The following is a 14,928-nucleotide window of genomic DNA, read 5'->3' as shown; positions in this document are numbered from 1 at the left end:
CTGACGTCTCCGGTGACTGCACTGACCTGCAGCCATCGCCGTCGTGAAGACAGTACAAAGCCCCCGCGCCGGTGCAATGAGCGGGGAGCTGGAGAGGGGAGGGAAGGGGTCACACACATGGCCGGGAAGCAGAGGGGTGTAGGTGGGGTGAAATTGAAGGGAGCGACAATCTGCTGCTGCCTGCACGCTGAGTTTAAAAGTTCCCACGCAAGACTCACGATACACTGTGCATCGTGTCTACCGTGGGAACTTTTTAACTCAGCGGGCAGGTACCAGCATATTGTCAATTATTAACCCTCCCGCGCAATATACTCTCACCTTCTCTTTTATGAATGGGGATTTAGTTCCCCTTTCTTCGAGGACCGACCGGAGGTTCCGCTGTCACCTCTGCGGGCCGCCCTCGGTGAACGTCCTGTCTCCCTGTCCCTGGGATAGTAGGGGGCGATCAAACAGCACAATACCCCCCTCCCCCTCCAACTCCAGAGGAATCCGCTCCCCGATGGGCCGCTACGGCGACAAGTGGCAGTTCGCCCATAGTCCGAGCTGCGCGACCCCAAGAACAAGAGGTACCTTCCACACTATCAGCTTCTGCCCATACACTGCGTGTTCCTCTGAAGTTGGAACGGGGCTGGGCTGGAGTTGCTGATCTGGGATCTCCGTGCTTGCAGTGGGCCTGGGGGTCGGTGTCCCGATGAGAGGGCGCAGCTCGGGCTGTGGGCGAACTGCCACTTGTCACCGTAGCGGCCCATCGGGGAACGGCTTCTGGTGGCCCTGACGTCTCCGGCCAGCTTGCAGTTTTCCTCTGGAGTTGGAACGGGGCTGGGCTGCTGCTGGCTGTGGGTCTCTGGGATCTCCGTGCTTGCGGTGGGCCTGGGGGTCGGTGTCCCGTTGGTCCTGACGTCTCCGGTGTCTGCACTGCGCTGCTAGAATCGCCGACGTGAAGACAGTGCAAAGCCCCCGCGCCGGTGCAATGAGCGGGGAGCTGGAGAGGGGAGGGAAGGGGTCACACACATGGCCGGGAAGCAGAGGGGTGTAGGTGGGGTGAAACAGAAGGGAGCGACAATTTGCTGCTGCCTGCACGCTGAGTTAAAAAGTTCCCACGCAAGACTCACGATACACTGTGTATCGTGTCTACCGTGGGAACGTTTTAACTCAGCGGGCAGGTAGCAGCATATTGTAAATTATTAACCCTCCCGCGCAATATACCCTCACCTCTTTTATGAATGGGGATTTAGTTCCCCTTTCTTCGAGGACCGACCGGAGGTTCCGCTGTCACCTCTGTGGGTCGCCCTCGGTGAACGTTTTCAAGGACCGAAAAAAATGTCGCTATTCAGAGCTTTTCGTTATTTGGATCGTCGGATAAAAGGTTGTGCACCTGTACTGACAAATATTTGGGGAGGTGATTAGGAATTTCATTCTCATGCTGAGTCATGACTGAGGGCAGCACAGTGGCGTGGTGGTAGAGTTGCTGCCTTACGGCCCCAGAGACCCAGGTTCGATCCTGACAACGGCTGCTGTCCGTTCAAAGTTTGTATGTTCTCCACGTGGGTTTTCTCCACGATCTTCGGTTTCCTCCCACACTCCAAAAACTTTACAGGTTTGTAGGTTAGTTGGCTTGGTATAAATGTAAATTGTTCCGCGGGTGTGGAGGATAGCGTTAATGTGCGGGGATCGCTGGTCGGTACGGACTCAGTGGGCCAAAGGGCCTGTTTCCACCCTGTATCTCTAAACCAAACTGAGCATTTGTATAGCCTAAATCCTACTAACAATTAAATACCCCCATATACAGCAAAATGATTTAGTTTTGCCTAGATACCTAAAACTTTCAGCATTACACTCTGTCATTTATTCTGCAGTTTTTGGTTATTTCTTTTTATTTCTTTTTTTACGTGAAATGAGTAGAAGGGTGGCGGAATTTTATTTTTATTATTATGTCGCTAAAATCTTGGCGAGGATGCACTGGTTATGATCTTCTAAAATTCTGAAATTTTGCAAAATGTTCTGTGAAGGAGAAAACCACAAATGGGGACATCTTTGTTCAGGAAAGATGCAAGGGTGAAAATCCAGAACGACAGAGCAAGTAGCCTAATGTCCAATATTGGGGAAATGGTGGAATGATCTGGTTACCTCTCGCATCCCACTGCATTTGCCTTCCTTGCTACTGATTCCACTTGCAAATTAACCTTTAGGGAATCCTACACCAGCACTCCCAAATGCCATTGAATATCTGATTTCTGATTCATCTCCCCATTTAGGACATAATCTCCATCTTTATTGTTACTGCCAAAGTGCATGGCCGCACACTTTGCTACACTTTCTGCCACTTCTTTGCCCAACCTGTCCAAGTCCTTCTGCAGACTCCCTGCTTCCTCTACTCTATTGCCCCTCCACCTATCTTCGTATCATCCACAAACTTGGCCACAAAGCCTTCAATTCCATAATCCAAATCATTGATATACAACATATGCAGCGGCCCCAACACCGACCCCTGCGGAACACCACTAGTCACTGGCAGCCAACCAAAAAAAGCCGCCTTTATTCCCACTATCTGTCTTCTGCCATTCAGCCAACCTTCTATCCATGCTAGTATCTGCCCCCTAATACCATGGACTCTCATCGTGTTTAGCAAGTTATACTTAGTTTGGAGATACAGCATGGAAATGAGCCCTTCATCTCACAGAATCCACGCCGACCATTCACACTAGTTCGGTGCTATCCCACTATTCTATCCACTCCTTGTACACTCGGGGTAATTTACAGAGGCTGATTAACCTACAAACCAGTGCCTCTTTGGGAAGCAGGAGGAAACCGGAGCACCTGGAGAAAACCCACGCAGTAACAGGGAGAACGTACAAACTCCATACAGACGGCTCCCTCCTGAGGTTGGGATTGAGCTCTGGTCTCTGGCACTGTAAGGCAGCAGCTCTACCAGCTGTGCCACAGTGCCGCCCCTACTTGGTTAATTTGTAAACTGAATGGTCCTCTTTTTTCTTAAGTTCTTGTGTGGCAAATGGGTTTCGTGGTTATACCAGTAATCTGGTCTGAATGTCAGAGTGTAAACCCAGTCTTTGAAGTGAAATAATGCAGCTCAGATTAACACAGTCTTGTTCATGAAGTTGTTTCTCGTATATAGACAGCTTGCTTTCAAGAAGAAAGGAACGTTCTGGTGAATGGTGACTGCCAGTGGATCACTACATTACATTATGCCTTCCAAGATGATAACTACTTGGTAAGTCTGTTTACAGTTAATAGTTTAAATAATAAAAAGATAAGATGGATATTTATTCCAGCAAATATTCTATCTCAAATCCAGTCATTGGATTTTGCTTTTTAGTTTCTATATTTCTGGTTCAATGTGTCAATTGCCTTGTTATTAAGTGTATTTTATGTATTTTCAGTATTTAGTTATGGACTACTATGTGGGAGGAGATCTACTGACGTTACTCAGCAAGTTTGAAGACAGACTGCCAGAAGAAATGTCCAAATTTTACATTGCAGAGATGGTGTTGGCTATCGACTCCATTCACAAGTTGCGTTACGTACACAGGTATATGCTTTTTTTTATTGTGTGTGGTGTGTATTGCAAATTTACATTCTGAGATTAATAGACAAGAGGTGCAGGAGGAGGTCATTCAGCCCTTCGAGCCAGCACCACCATTCAATGTGGTCATTGCTGGATCACCAAAATCAGTACCCTGTTCCTGCCTTCTCCCCATACCCCTTGACCGTTATCTTTAAGAACTCTATCTAACTCTCTCTTGAAAGCATCCAGAGAACCGGCCTCCACCGCCCTCTGAGGCAGAGAATTCCACAGATTCACAACTCTCTGTGTGAAAAAGTATTCCCTCATCTTCTAAATGGCTTACCCCTTATTCTTGAACTGTGGCTCGTGGTTCTGGACCCCCCCCCAACATCGGGAACATGGTTCCTGCCTCCAGCGTGTCCGAACCGTTAATAATCTTATGTGGAACAATTTGCCTGCTTTTCATAGAAACATAGAAATTAGGTGCAGGAGTAGGCCATTCGGCCCTTCGAGCCTGCACCGCCATTCAATATGATCATGGCTGATCATCCAACTCAGTATCCCGTACCTGCCTTCTCTCCATACCCCCTGATCCCCTTAGCCACAAGGACCACATCTAACTCCCTCTTAAATATAGCCAATGAACTGGCCTCAACTACCTTCTGTGGCAGAGAGTTGCAGAGATTCACCACTCTCTGTGTGAAAAAAGTTCTTCTCATCTCGGTTTTAAAGGATTTCCCCCTTATCCTTAAGCTGTGACCCCTTGTCCTTTTCCTTCTATGATCTCTGTTAGTTTTTAAACCCCCCCCCCCCTTTGAAAACAACTTGGTGTGATTGTGTAGGAAGGAACTGCAGATGCTGGTTTAAACCAAAGATGGGTACAAATAGCTGGAGTAACAGGCAGCATCTCTGGAGGGAAGGAATGGGTAATGTTTCGGTTTGAGACCCTTCTTCAGACCTATTTAAACTGAAGATAGACTCAGAACAGCTTCACCCTTTTTTTAATTTTTAGTTTGTCAAAAAGTTTTATTTTTTAGTCTTTTTATGTGGGGGATGGGGGGGAGGAAATGGGAAACCGTTTTTCCAGTCCCTACCTGGTCAAGGATGCGTCCTTCCTCCGAGCTGCATCTTCGCCCCCTCCACACGGCCTACCATCTGGATTGGTGCGGCCATTCCTGTCGGAGACTGACCAGAGCTTCGAGCTTCAGCGGCGGCGCAGCACTGAGGTACCATGGTGGAGCGGGCGATGCCTTACCCGGGTCGAGTGTTGGAGCTCCGGAGTGCTGGGACTGCCGACTTCAACATCGTGGAGCTGTGGTCTGAGGAGCTTCCAGCCGCGGATGGCGCTGACTTTAACATCGCGGAGCCTTTGATCTTTCGCCGAGGTTGCCAGTGTTGGAGCTCCGCCCAGAGCTCCGCCTGTGGATTTCCGTAGCCGTGGTCTCCGGTAGGAAGCGGTCGATTCGGAAACTCCAAGCTGCTGAGAGTGTTCTTCCGACGTCGGAGCACCATCATCCGGTGAGAAGGCCTGAAATATCGGGCCTCCATAGCGGCGACAGCGGAGGCCTCAATAAGCCCCAACCACGGGTGAACATAGAGGAGTGGACTGAACTTTGTTGCCTTCCCTCATAGTGGGAAACGTTGATCCTGCTGTTGGGGGATGTTTTTTATGTTTAATGTTAACTTCTATAGTGTTGTGTTTATCTTATTTGTCTGCTGCATGGTATCTCAAATTTCACTGCACCAGTTGGTGTATGTGACAATAAATGTCCTTTGTCCTTTGAATGCTGGAGTAACTCAGGCAGGTCTCGAAACATCACCCATTCCTTCTCTCCAGCGATGCTGCCTGTCCCGCTGAGTTACGCCAGCTTTTTGTGTCTATCTCGGGATGTGGTTGGACATATTTCACTTGTGCTTCATTTAAGCAGTTAATATTCTCTTGTGAGCCTTGACAGTGAGTGTTGAGAAGCAGTTTAATTAAAGAACTTCATTGATTTGGATCTTGGTTTGACCTGAAGTCCACATGTACACATTTCCTGTCAGGGTAATTGGGTCATTTTTCTCTCCTGGGAAGCGGCTGTCAGTTGCATTCCCCTTTCACTGCTATGGAGATGATTAAATAAATCAGCATAGACCTGGAATGAAATGAAAGGTTTTCTAGCTGTGCCAGCTGCTGGTTGATATATTTGCTGAGCATTTGGTGTGTCCAATAATATATTTTTCTGTGTAGGAAGGAACTGCAAATGCTAGTTTAAACCGTAGACACAAAGCTGGAGTAACTCAGCGGGACAGGCAGCATCTCTGGAGAAAAGGCATAGGTGATTTTTCGGGTCGAGACCATTCTTCTGAGAGTTGGGGGCAAGGGAAACGAGAGATATAGACGGTGATATAGAGAGATATAGAACAAATGAAGGAAAGATATGCAAAAAAGTACTCCACATCATCACCTATAACTCTCATTTCCCTTTCCCCTAACTCTCAGTCTAAAGAAGGATCTCAACCTGAAACATCACCTATTTCTTTTCTCTCTGACCGGCTGAGTTGCACCAGCTTTTTGAATATATTCTGGCTGTTGAGAACCTTCAGGATGGGGGCCAGAATTCACAAACTTTAGACCAAAATCTAGAGTTACTAAAGAACAGCTAGGGGTGAGCTGCTCGACATCGATGAGACCAAGCTTAGGCTTGGCGATCGCTTTGCCCAACACCTCCGCTCAGTTGTATTTTTTTATATTTCAAAATAGACTTTATTCGAGAAAGAATTATATACAATACATGATCCATTTTCGGAGGTTATATATACATACAATACAATTTCCCCAAATCACAATTTTACCCCACACCCTTGCCACTCGTGTCCCACTGGCGTGGAATTCCTTCCCTTATTTTGAGGGGCGTCTCCACCATACCATGCCCCCCATGTCCAGCAGCGGAAGGACCCTAGACTGTGGTCCTCCCCCACTGAGCCTTGGCGTTGACTGTACCGAGCTTCAGTGCGTCCTTCAGCACGTACTCCTGCAGTCTGCAGCGGGCCAGTTGGCAACATTCCCTGACGGACATCTCGCTCCGCTGGGTGGTGAACAATGCTCGGGCAGACCAAAGAGCGTCTTTCACCGAGTTGATGACCCTCCAGCAGCACTCGATGTCAGTCTCTGAATGTGTCCCTGGGAACAGTCCGTAAATCACAGAGTCCTCTGACGGAGCTGTTCGGGATAAAGCGTACCAGGGATCCTTGCATACTTCTCCAGACTCTCTTTGCAAATCCATACTCTGCGAAGAGGTGGGCAACCGTCTCCTCTCCATAGCAGCCGTCCCGGGGGCAGCGTGCACTGGCAGTGAGGTTCCGACGGTGCAGGAAGGATGTGACTGAGAGGGCTCCCCTCACTGCCAGCCAAGCCAGGTCTTGGTGCTTGTTGGTGAGTTCTGGCGATGAGGCATTTTGCCAGACAAGCTGGGCAGTCTGCTCTGGGAACCACGCCACCGGATCCATCGAGTCCTTTCCCTGCAGTGCCTGCAGGACATTCCATGCTGACCACTGCCCGATGGACATGTGGTCAAAGGTGTTGGTCCAGATGAACCTTTCCACAGACGACAGATGGTGCGGCAATGTCCAGCTGACTGGCACATTGCGTGGCATCTGCGCCAGGCCCATCCTTCGCAACACCGGGGACAGGTAGAACCTCAGCAGGTAGTGACACTTGGTGCCCACGTGCCTTGGCTCTACACTCCGCCTGATGCAGCTACACATGAAGGTGGCCATCAGGATGAGGGCGACGTTGGGCACGCTTTTACCCACGTTTTCTGAAGAAGGGTTTTGGCCCGAAACGTTACCTATTTCCTTCGCTCATAGATGCTGCTGCACTCGCTGAGTTTCTCCAGCATTTTTGTGTACCCCCGTTGTCTGCTGACTTGTACATTGTGGCCCGTCGCTCCCAGTCTATCCTCAACCCCCAGATGAACTGGATACTGGCCCGGGTGATCCCTGTGGCATAGGAGGGAGGGACAGGCCACACTTGTGCCAAGTACAGCAGCCCCGAGAGCACCTCACACCTGATGACCCCATTTTTTCCCGTTATGGAGAGGGAGCGTTGCCTCCAAAGCTCCAGCTTCTTCCCCACCTTGACTATCCACTCCAACCAATTCTTGTTACACGCCTCAGCACCCCCCCCCCCCGAACCAGATCCCCAGCACCTTCAAGAAGTCAGGCTTGATGGTGAGCAATAACCAACCTGACCTCCCGGTGGCTCAGCACTTCAACTCCCCCTCCCATTACGAATCTGACCTTTCTGTCCTGGGCCTCCTCCATGGCCAGAGTGAGTCACACCGTAAATTGGAGGAGCAGCACCTCATATTTCGCTTGGGTAGTTTATACCCCAGCAGTATGAACATTGACTTCTCCGATTTCAGGTAGTCCTTGCTTTCTCCCTCTTTCCCCTCCCCTTCCCAGCTCTCCCACTGTCTCTGCCTCTTCCTTCTTCATCCCCCGCCCCCCCCACCCCAGTCTGAAGAAGGGTCTCGACCCGTAATGTGACCTATTTCCTTCGCTCCATAAATGCTGCCTCACCCGCTGAGTTTCTCCAGCATTTTTGTCTATTTTCGATTTTTCCAGCATCTGCAGTTCCTTCTTAAACAAAAGAACAGTTTTCAGTGTTTTTACTCCTCTTTGCGGAGAAGGCATTACTAAGCCACAATGAAGAATTCTACTTGCAGTTAGAATTAAAATGTTATGTTTGTCCATGCCCTGTGAGCACTGTGTTTAGCTTAGAGATACAGCGTGGAAACAGGCCCTTCGGCCCACCGGTTCCGTGCCGACCAGCGATCCCCGCACATAAGCATTATCCTACACACACGAGGGACAATTTTTACATTTACCAAGCCAATTAACCTACAAACCTGAACGTCTTTGGAGTGTGGGAGGAAACCAAAGATCTTGGAGAAAACTCACGCAGATCACAAGGAGAACGTACAAACTCTGTACAGACAGCACACGTGGTCGGGATCGAACCAGAGTCTCCGGCGCTGCATTCGCTGTAAGGCAGCAACTCTACCGCTGCGCCACCGTGACTGCTGCAGCTGACTTGCACGACTTTATCTGTGATTGTGCGTTCTTATATCATAAAGAAATGAACTGCATTCATACAGCATGAAAGTGGGCCCTTCAGCCCAGCTCATCTGTGCCGACCTCATCTAATCATCTAAGCCCATCTGTGCCAATCTCATCTCACCTCATCTAAACTCATTAACCTGAGTTTGGCCCATGCCCTTCTAAACCTTTTCTATCCACATACTGTGCAAATGTCTTTGAAATGGTGTTACTGTATCTGCCTTAAATGTTTCCTCCGGTACCTCATTCTATATAGCCACCATCCTTTGTGTGGAAGATGTTACCCCTCGGAGGTAAACACAAAATGTTGGAGTAACTCAGCATCTCTGGAGAGAAGGAATGGGTGACGTTTCGGGTCGAGACTCTTCTTCAGACTGAATACAGGCTGTATCAGTCAATCGAAAACTAAAGATTGATGAATGTCTGGAGATTTCTATTCCAGAAGGTTGCAGAGGCCAAGATACTGAATGTTTCTCCCTCCTAACCCCATTCTCCTGCCTTCTCCCCATAACCCCTGACACCAGTAGGCCCGTGACATGGCGTGGACTCAGTGGGCCGACAGGGCCTGTTTCCATGCTGTATCTTTCGATCAAAAACTAAAGATTGATGAATGTCTGGAAGTTTCTACTCCAGTAGGCAGCAGAGGCCAAGATACTGAATATATTGAAGTGGGAAGTAAATAGATTTCTCCACACAAAATGCGTCAAAGGGTTTTGTTTAGTTTAGGGATACTGCTCTCATCTTTGGCCCATCCAAATATGCGCGGTGGTTAAGTCCAGCTTCTTTCACCTAAGGAAGCTGGCGAAGGTGAAGCCCATTCTCGAGCAGCAGCATTTTGAGACAGTAATCCATGCCTTTATTACATCTAGGCTGGATTACTGTAACGCGCTCTATTTTGGTGTTGCTCGTTCTTCACTGGCTCGTCTCCAGTTGGTTCAGAATGCTGCTGCTCGCCTTTTAACAGGGACTCGAAAGAGGGAGCGCATATCGCCAATTCTGGCCTCCCTACACTGGCTCCCGGTGCACTTTCGAGTTCAATTTAAGATACTGTTATTTGTTTTTAAATCTCTGAATGGGCTCACCCCGCCTTACCTCTCTGAGCTGCTCCACCCATACGCTCCTGCCCGGTCCCTCAGGTCAGCTGGTCAGCTGCTCCTGGAGGTACCGAGGTCTAGTCGGAGACTCAGAGGGGATAGAGCCTTCTCTGTTGCTGCTCCGGCACTCTGGAACACCCTGCCGTTGCACATCAGACAGGCCCCCTCACTGTCCAGCTTCAAATCCAGTGTTAAAACACATTTGTACTCCCTGGCTTTTGACCGTGCCTGAGGCTTTGCTTCTGTTTGTGGTGTTTTTGATGTTTCTTTATTTTGCATGTCTTTTCCTACTATTTCTTTTGATTGTTATTTTTGGTGTGTATTAACTTTTTTGTCAATGATTAGTGATGTAGAGCACTTTGTTGCAGCTATGTTTGTTTTTAAAGTGCTCTATAAATAAAATTATTATTATTATTATTATCTTTTAGTGCAAATGTCAGGAGGGGAATAATAACCATATAACAATTACAGCACGGAAACAGGCCATCTCGGCCCTTCTAGTCCGTGCCGAACACTTATTCTCCCCTAGTCCCATCTACCGGCACTCAGACCATAACCCTCCATACCTTTCCCGTCCATATAACTATCCAATTTATTTTTAAATGATAAAATCGAACCTGCCTCCACCACCTCCACTGGAAGCTCATTCCACACAGCTACCACTCTCTGAGTAAAGAAGTTCCCCCTCTATATACGTGCTATTTTAAAGTTGTAGCCACCGGGTATACTATGTTAGCGATCCATTCCCACTTCTTCAAACTGCAGATGGGTCTCGACCTGAAACCATCACCCATTCCTTCTCTCCAGAGATGCTGCCTGTCCCGTTGAATTACGCTACAATTTTGTGTTTTCCTTCCATTTAAACCAGCATCTGCAGTTCTTTCCTACAAACGTTACCCCTCAGGTTCCTATTAAATCTTTCCCCTCTCACCTTAAACCTGTGCCCTCTTGTTCTTCATTTCCCTACCCTGGGAAAAGACTGTGCATTGACTCTATCTATTCCCTTGATGAGTTTATACACCTCTTTAAGATCAGCCCTGAGCCTCATGCACAGCAAGGAATAAAGTCCTCATCTGCCCCACCTCACCCGATACTTCGAGCCCTTGCAACGTTCTCGTAAATCTTCCCTGCACTCTCTCCAACTTAAAGGCATCTTTACCACAACAGGGTAATCAAAAGGGAGGTTTCACTCCAAGTGTAGCTTCACCAATGTCAATTGTAACATAACACACCATCTTCTATCGACACACAAAGCTGGAGTAACTCAGCGGGACAGGCAACATCTCTGGAGAGAAGGAATGGGTGATGTTTCTGGGTCGAAACCCTTCTTCAGACTGGTTAGGAATAAGGGAAACGAGAGATATAGACGATGATGTAGAGAGATAAAGAACAATGAATGAAAGATATGCAAAAAAGTAACGATGATAAAGGAAACAGGCCATTGTTAGCTGTTTGTTGGGTGAAAATGAGAAGCTGGTGCAACTTGGGTGGGGGAGGGATAGATCTCCCTACGCCATCTTCTATATCTCTCATTTCCCTTTCCTGTGACCTTCAGCCACGTCACCCATTCCTTCTCTCCAGAGATGCTGCCTGTCCTGCTGAGTTACTCCAGCTTTTTGTGTCACTATCTGCTATACTTGGTTCCCTGACTCGTGAAGGCCAGCATGCCAAAGGCCATCCTCACTACCCTGTGACACATGTAGATTGAGTGGTTGCATTCATCTTGAACTCTTTGTGTGTATCTCAAACACAGATTTAAGCCTGTGCCTTGAGCAATATTTCTTTTTGTTTTCTATGCAAATGGGTAATGAATATCTCTCTCGAGAGCACAATAAATGAAATAGTTGAATATAAGGACAAACTTGATATGTTTATGGCTCTGTGGTTGAACCACAAATTTAAGGATTATGATTGCCAACGGGATCCAGGAAATTTCTTGTCCTGATATTGCTTAACAAATATCATTACATTTATAAACCAGTCAAATGTTAGACGAAAGAATATAAAAACTTGTAAAAATGGAAACATTTTAGCTACACTGAAAGGAATAAATAAGGTCTTCAGTGATAGAAGCAGAATTAGGCCATTCGGCCCATCAAGTCTACTTCGCCATTCAATCATGGCTGATCTATCTCTCCCCTCCTAACCCCATTCTCCTGCCTTCTCCCCATAACCCCTGACACCAGTAGACCCGTGACACGGCATGGACTCAGTGGGCCGAAGGGCCTGTTTCCATGTTCTATCTTTCAATCAAAAACAAAAATTGATGAATGTCTGGAATTTCTACTCCAGAAGGCTGCAGAGGCCACAATACTGAATATATTGAAGTGGGAAGTAAATAGATTTCTCCACACAAAATGCGTCAAGGGGTTTTGTTTAGTTGAGAGATACTGCTCTCTGACTTTGGCCCATCTTTTAGTGCAAATGTCAGGAGGGGAATAATATATGCTATTTTAAAGTTGTGGTAGCCACTGGGTGTACTATGTTAGTGACCCATTCCCCACCCTCGGATTCAAGCCTTCAGGTAATGGAAATTTACCCTCACAGAATGCACAAAGATCAGATCAGAATCAAATTATTGACCAAGTCTGTATGTATGTGTACATACCCAAGGAACATGTCCCAAACATTTGCTCTTTCAGACTTTATGTGGGAAATGAAATGGGAAACTTGCAATGAAACATCGAAACATAGAAAATAGGTGCAGGGGTAGGCCATTCAGCCCTTTGAGCCAGCACCGCCATTCAATATGATCGTCGCTGATCATCCAAAATCAGTACCCCGTTCCTGCTTTCTCCCCATATCCCTTGATTCAGTTGGCCCGAAGAGCTATATCTAACTCTCTCTTGAAAATGTCCAGTGAATTGGCCTCCGCTGCCTTCTGTGGCAGAGAATTCCACAGATTCACAACTCTCTGGGTGAAAAGGTTTTTTTCTCATCTCAGCCCTAAATGGCCGTCCCCTTATTCTTAAACTGTGACACCTAGTTCTGGACTCCCTTAACATCGGGAACATGTTTCCTGCAATGAATGTGCAAAAGATGCAGCCTCTGGTCACAGAAAATTGCAAATCAGACAGTTTAATTGGAATGCAACTATCCCTCCTGCCGATACTGTGGACATCGCCTGTCTACCTTTTTGAAAAGTTGGTTATTCAAAGGTGATTTATATGAGAGCAAGAGAATGCTGACCGTTACTTACACCCTTTTCTCCCGAGTTATTTGTACATTGTTTCAAAATACCCTATTAGGTTCAGTGATAGTCCATTACACAAGATATTTTACTGATTCTTGTAAAAGTCAGGAATAATGCATTTTTTTAAAAATCGGATCAAAAGTGGTATTCAAAAAACTTGACTAATCATTGACTGTCTTTGCATTAATGGTAGTAAAATAAGTAAAGGACAAATAACTTATTTGACCTGTGCATTTCTCATTAAATATGCCAAACTAATGAAAATAGCTTAAGGGACAGGTGCCACTGCACATCAAATTAATTCATTACATATGAAGGGCAATGAGCTGCATAGAAGAATTGACAGTGCTCAACAAATGTTTTAATTCAAGCCATCTTCCTGTCTACATGATTTCTAGCTGTAGGCATCCATTACCTCACGCTGCCTCGGCAAGGGCAGCAGCATAATCAAGGACGAGTCAAACGCCCTGGCCACTCCCTCTTCTCCCCACTACCATCAGGTATAGAAGTGTGAAAACGCACACCTCCAGATTCAGGGACCGTTTCTTCCCAGCTGCTATCAGGCAACTGAACCATCCTACCACAACCAGAGAGTAATCCTGAACTACCCACCCTATCTCATCGGAGACCCTCAGACTATCTTAGATCGGACTTTACTGGCTTTACCTGCGTGTGTGGAGCAGACCAGCAAACAGTACAGCACGTTATTTTCGACTGCGCTGTCCTCCGCCCCCTGGTGGAGGGGTAGACCTCACGGCGCTCGACAACAGCACATTGAACTGGCTACAGCGCCTGGAGGGTGTTACATAACCTCTGCTGCCTCAAACGCAAGAAGACCCTGCGCTAAACGTTATTCCCTTATCATGTATCTGTATACTGTGAATGGCTCAATTGTAATCATGTATTGTCTTTCTGCTGATTGGATAGCACGCAACAAAAGCACTGTACCTCGGTAGACATGACAATAAACTAAACAAAACTGATTATTACAAGGTATTAAGTTTTAATTTTGACCTGGATTGCATCACAATGCTTTCCATCATGATCAGGTTAAACTCGAATAAGAAATGCCCAGAGCAGAAGACAAGTAAAGTCACTTACTTTTAGTCAACTTTCTTTGACAGGGAAGAGACCATTCTCTCTGCTCTCTCTTCAAGCAGAATGGGAAAGAAACACTGAATAAATAATTGCCTCAATGATTGCAGCCATCCCCGTGTTATGGTACTTTGGAAACTTGCCTGTGCAGAATTTAAGAATCACTTCCCAAACATTTGAGATACAAAATAAAATTAACTGTCATGGAATTTATGTGGATGAGGGGAAAAAAGAAATGTGTTTTTATTCATCTTTCTCGAGACGTGGGCAGGTGACATTGTTTCATGTTGCAGAACATTGTGATGTGGACTATTGTCTGAAACGTGGGTGTGGTGGGCAATGCAACATTCCCCTTGGTTGTCAGCTACATCCTTTACTTATACTGTATTCTCATGAGTCTCAATGACAATGCATATAAACAAGATAGAATTGATATTTTAGGTTAAAAATATTTGTGCAATGAGTTTCCTTATCTCCGAAGACCATTTGGTTAACAGATGCATTTTTGTATAGGGATATAAAGCCTGATAACATTTTGCTGGATATGAATGGACATATACGTCTTGCTGACTTTGGATCATGCCTGAAGTTGATGAATGATGGCACTGTGAGTACTATTTATTACAGATTACTACTGTCACAATGTTTAAGATTCAGACAGGTACGTGGAAAGGACATGTTTAGAGGGATATGGGCAGGTAGGAATAGTGCAGATGGGACATGTTGGCAAGTTGGGCTACTCTATGCCTCTATCAAATTCTAGATTTGTATTAGAACTGCTGCTTAAGAATTGTATTCATTATCTACATTGATGATATTCGGCAAATAGGTATTTATCTATAAACCATGCAATATTATGCACCACCTCATGTTCTGAAGTAGAATATAAGCAAGATTTGTCTAAGAAAATAAATTGTAAA

At 46.4% G+C, this 14,928-nt stretch overlaps 1 protein-coding gene across 1 annotated transcript in view; it reads left to right on the top strand.

Annotated features, from left to right (window-relative positions):
• The window catches only part of cdc42bpb (CDC42 binding protein kinase beta (DMPK-like)), a 198,971-nt gene that overhangs the window by 111,021 nt on the left and 73,022 nt on the right, over positions 1–14,928 (top strand). Inside the window, exons 4-6 of the mRNA XM_055641186.1 lie at positions 3,134–3,229; positions 3,399–3,547; positions 14,522–14,615. Coding sequence (XP_055497161.1) covers positions 3,134–3,229; positions 3,399–3,547; positions 14,522–14,615 — 339 coding nt within the window. The remainder of the gene's footprint in view (positions 1–3,133; positions 3,230–3,398; positions 3,548–14,521; positions 14,616–14,928) is intronic.

The sequence above is a fragment of the Leucoraja erinacea genome, chromosome 9 (genome assembly GCF_028641065.1).
Source record: "Leucoraja erinacea ecotype New England chromosome 9, Leri_hhj_1, whole genome shotgun sequence".
Classification (NCBI taxonomy): Eukaryota; Metazoa; Chordata; class Chondrichthyes; order Rajiformes; family Rajidae; genus Leucoraja; species Leucoraja erinaceus.
Note: the sequence above shows the minus strand (reverse complement) of the source record. Positions and strands in the feature narration are given on the sequence as shown.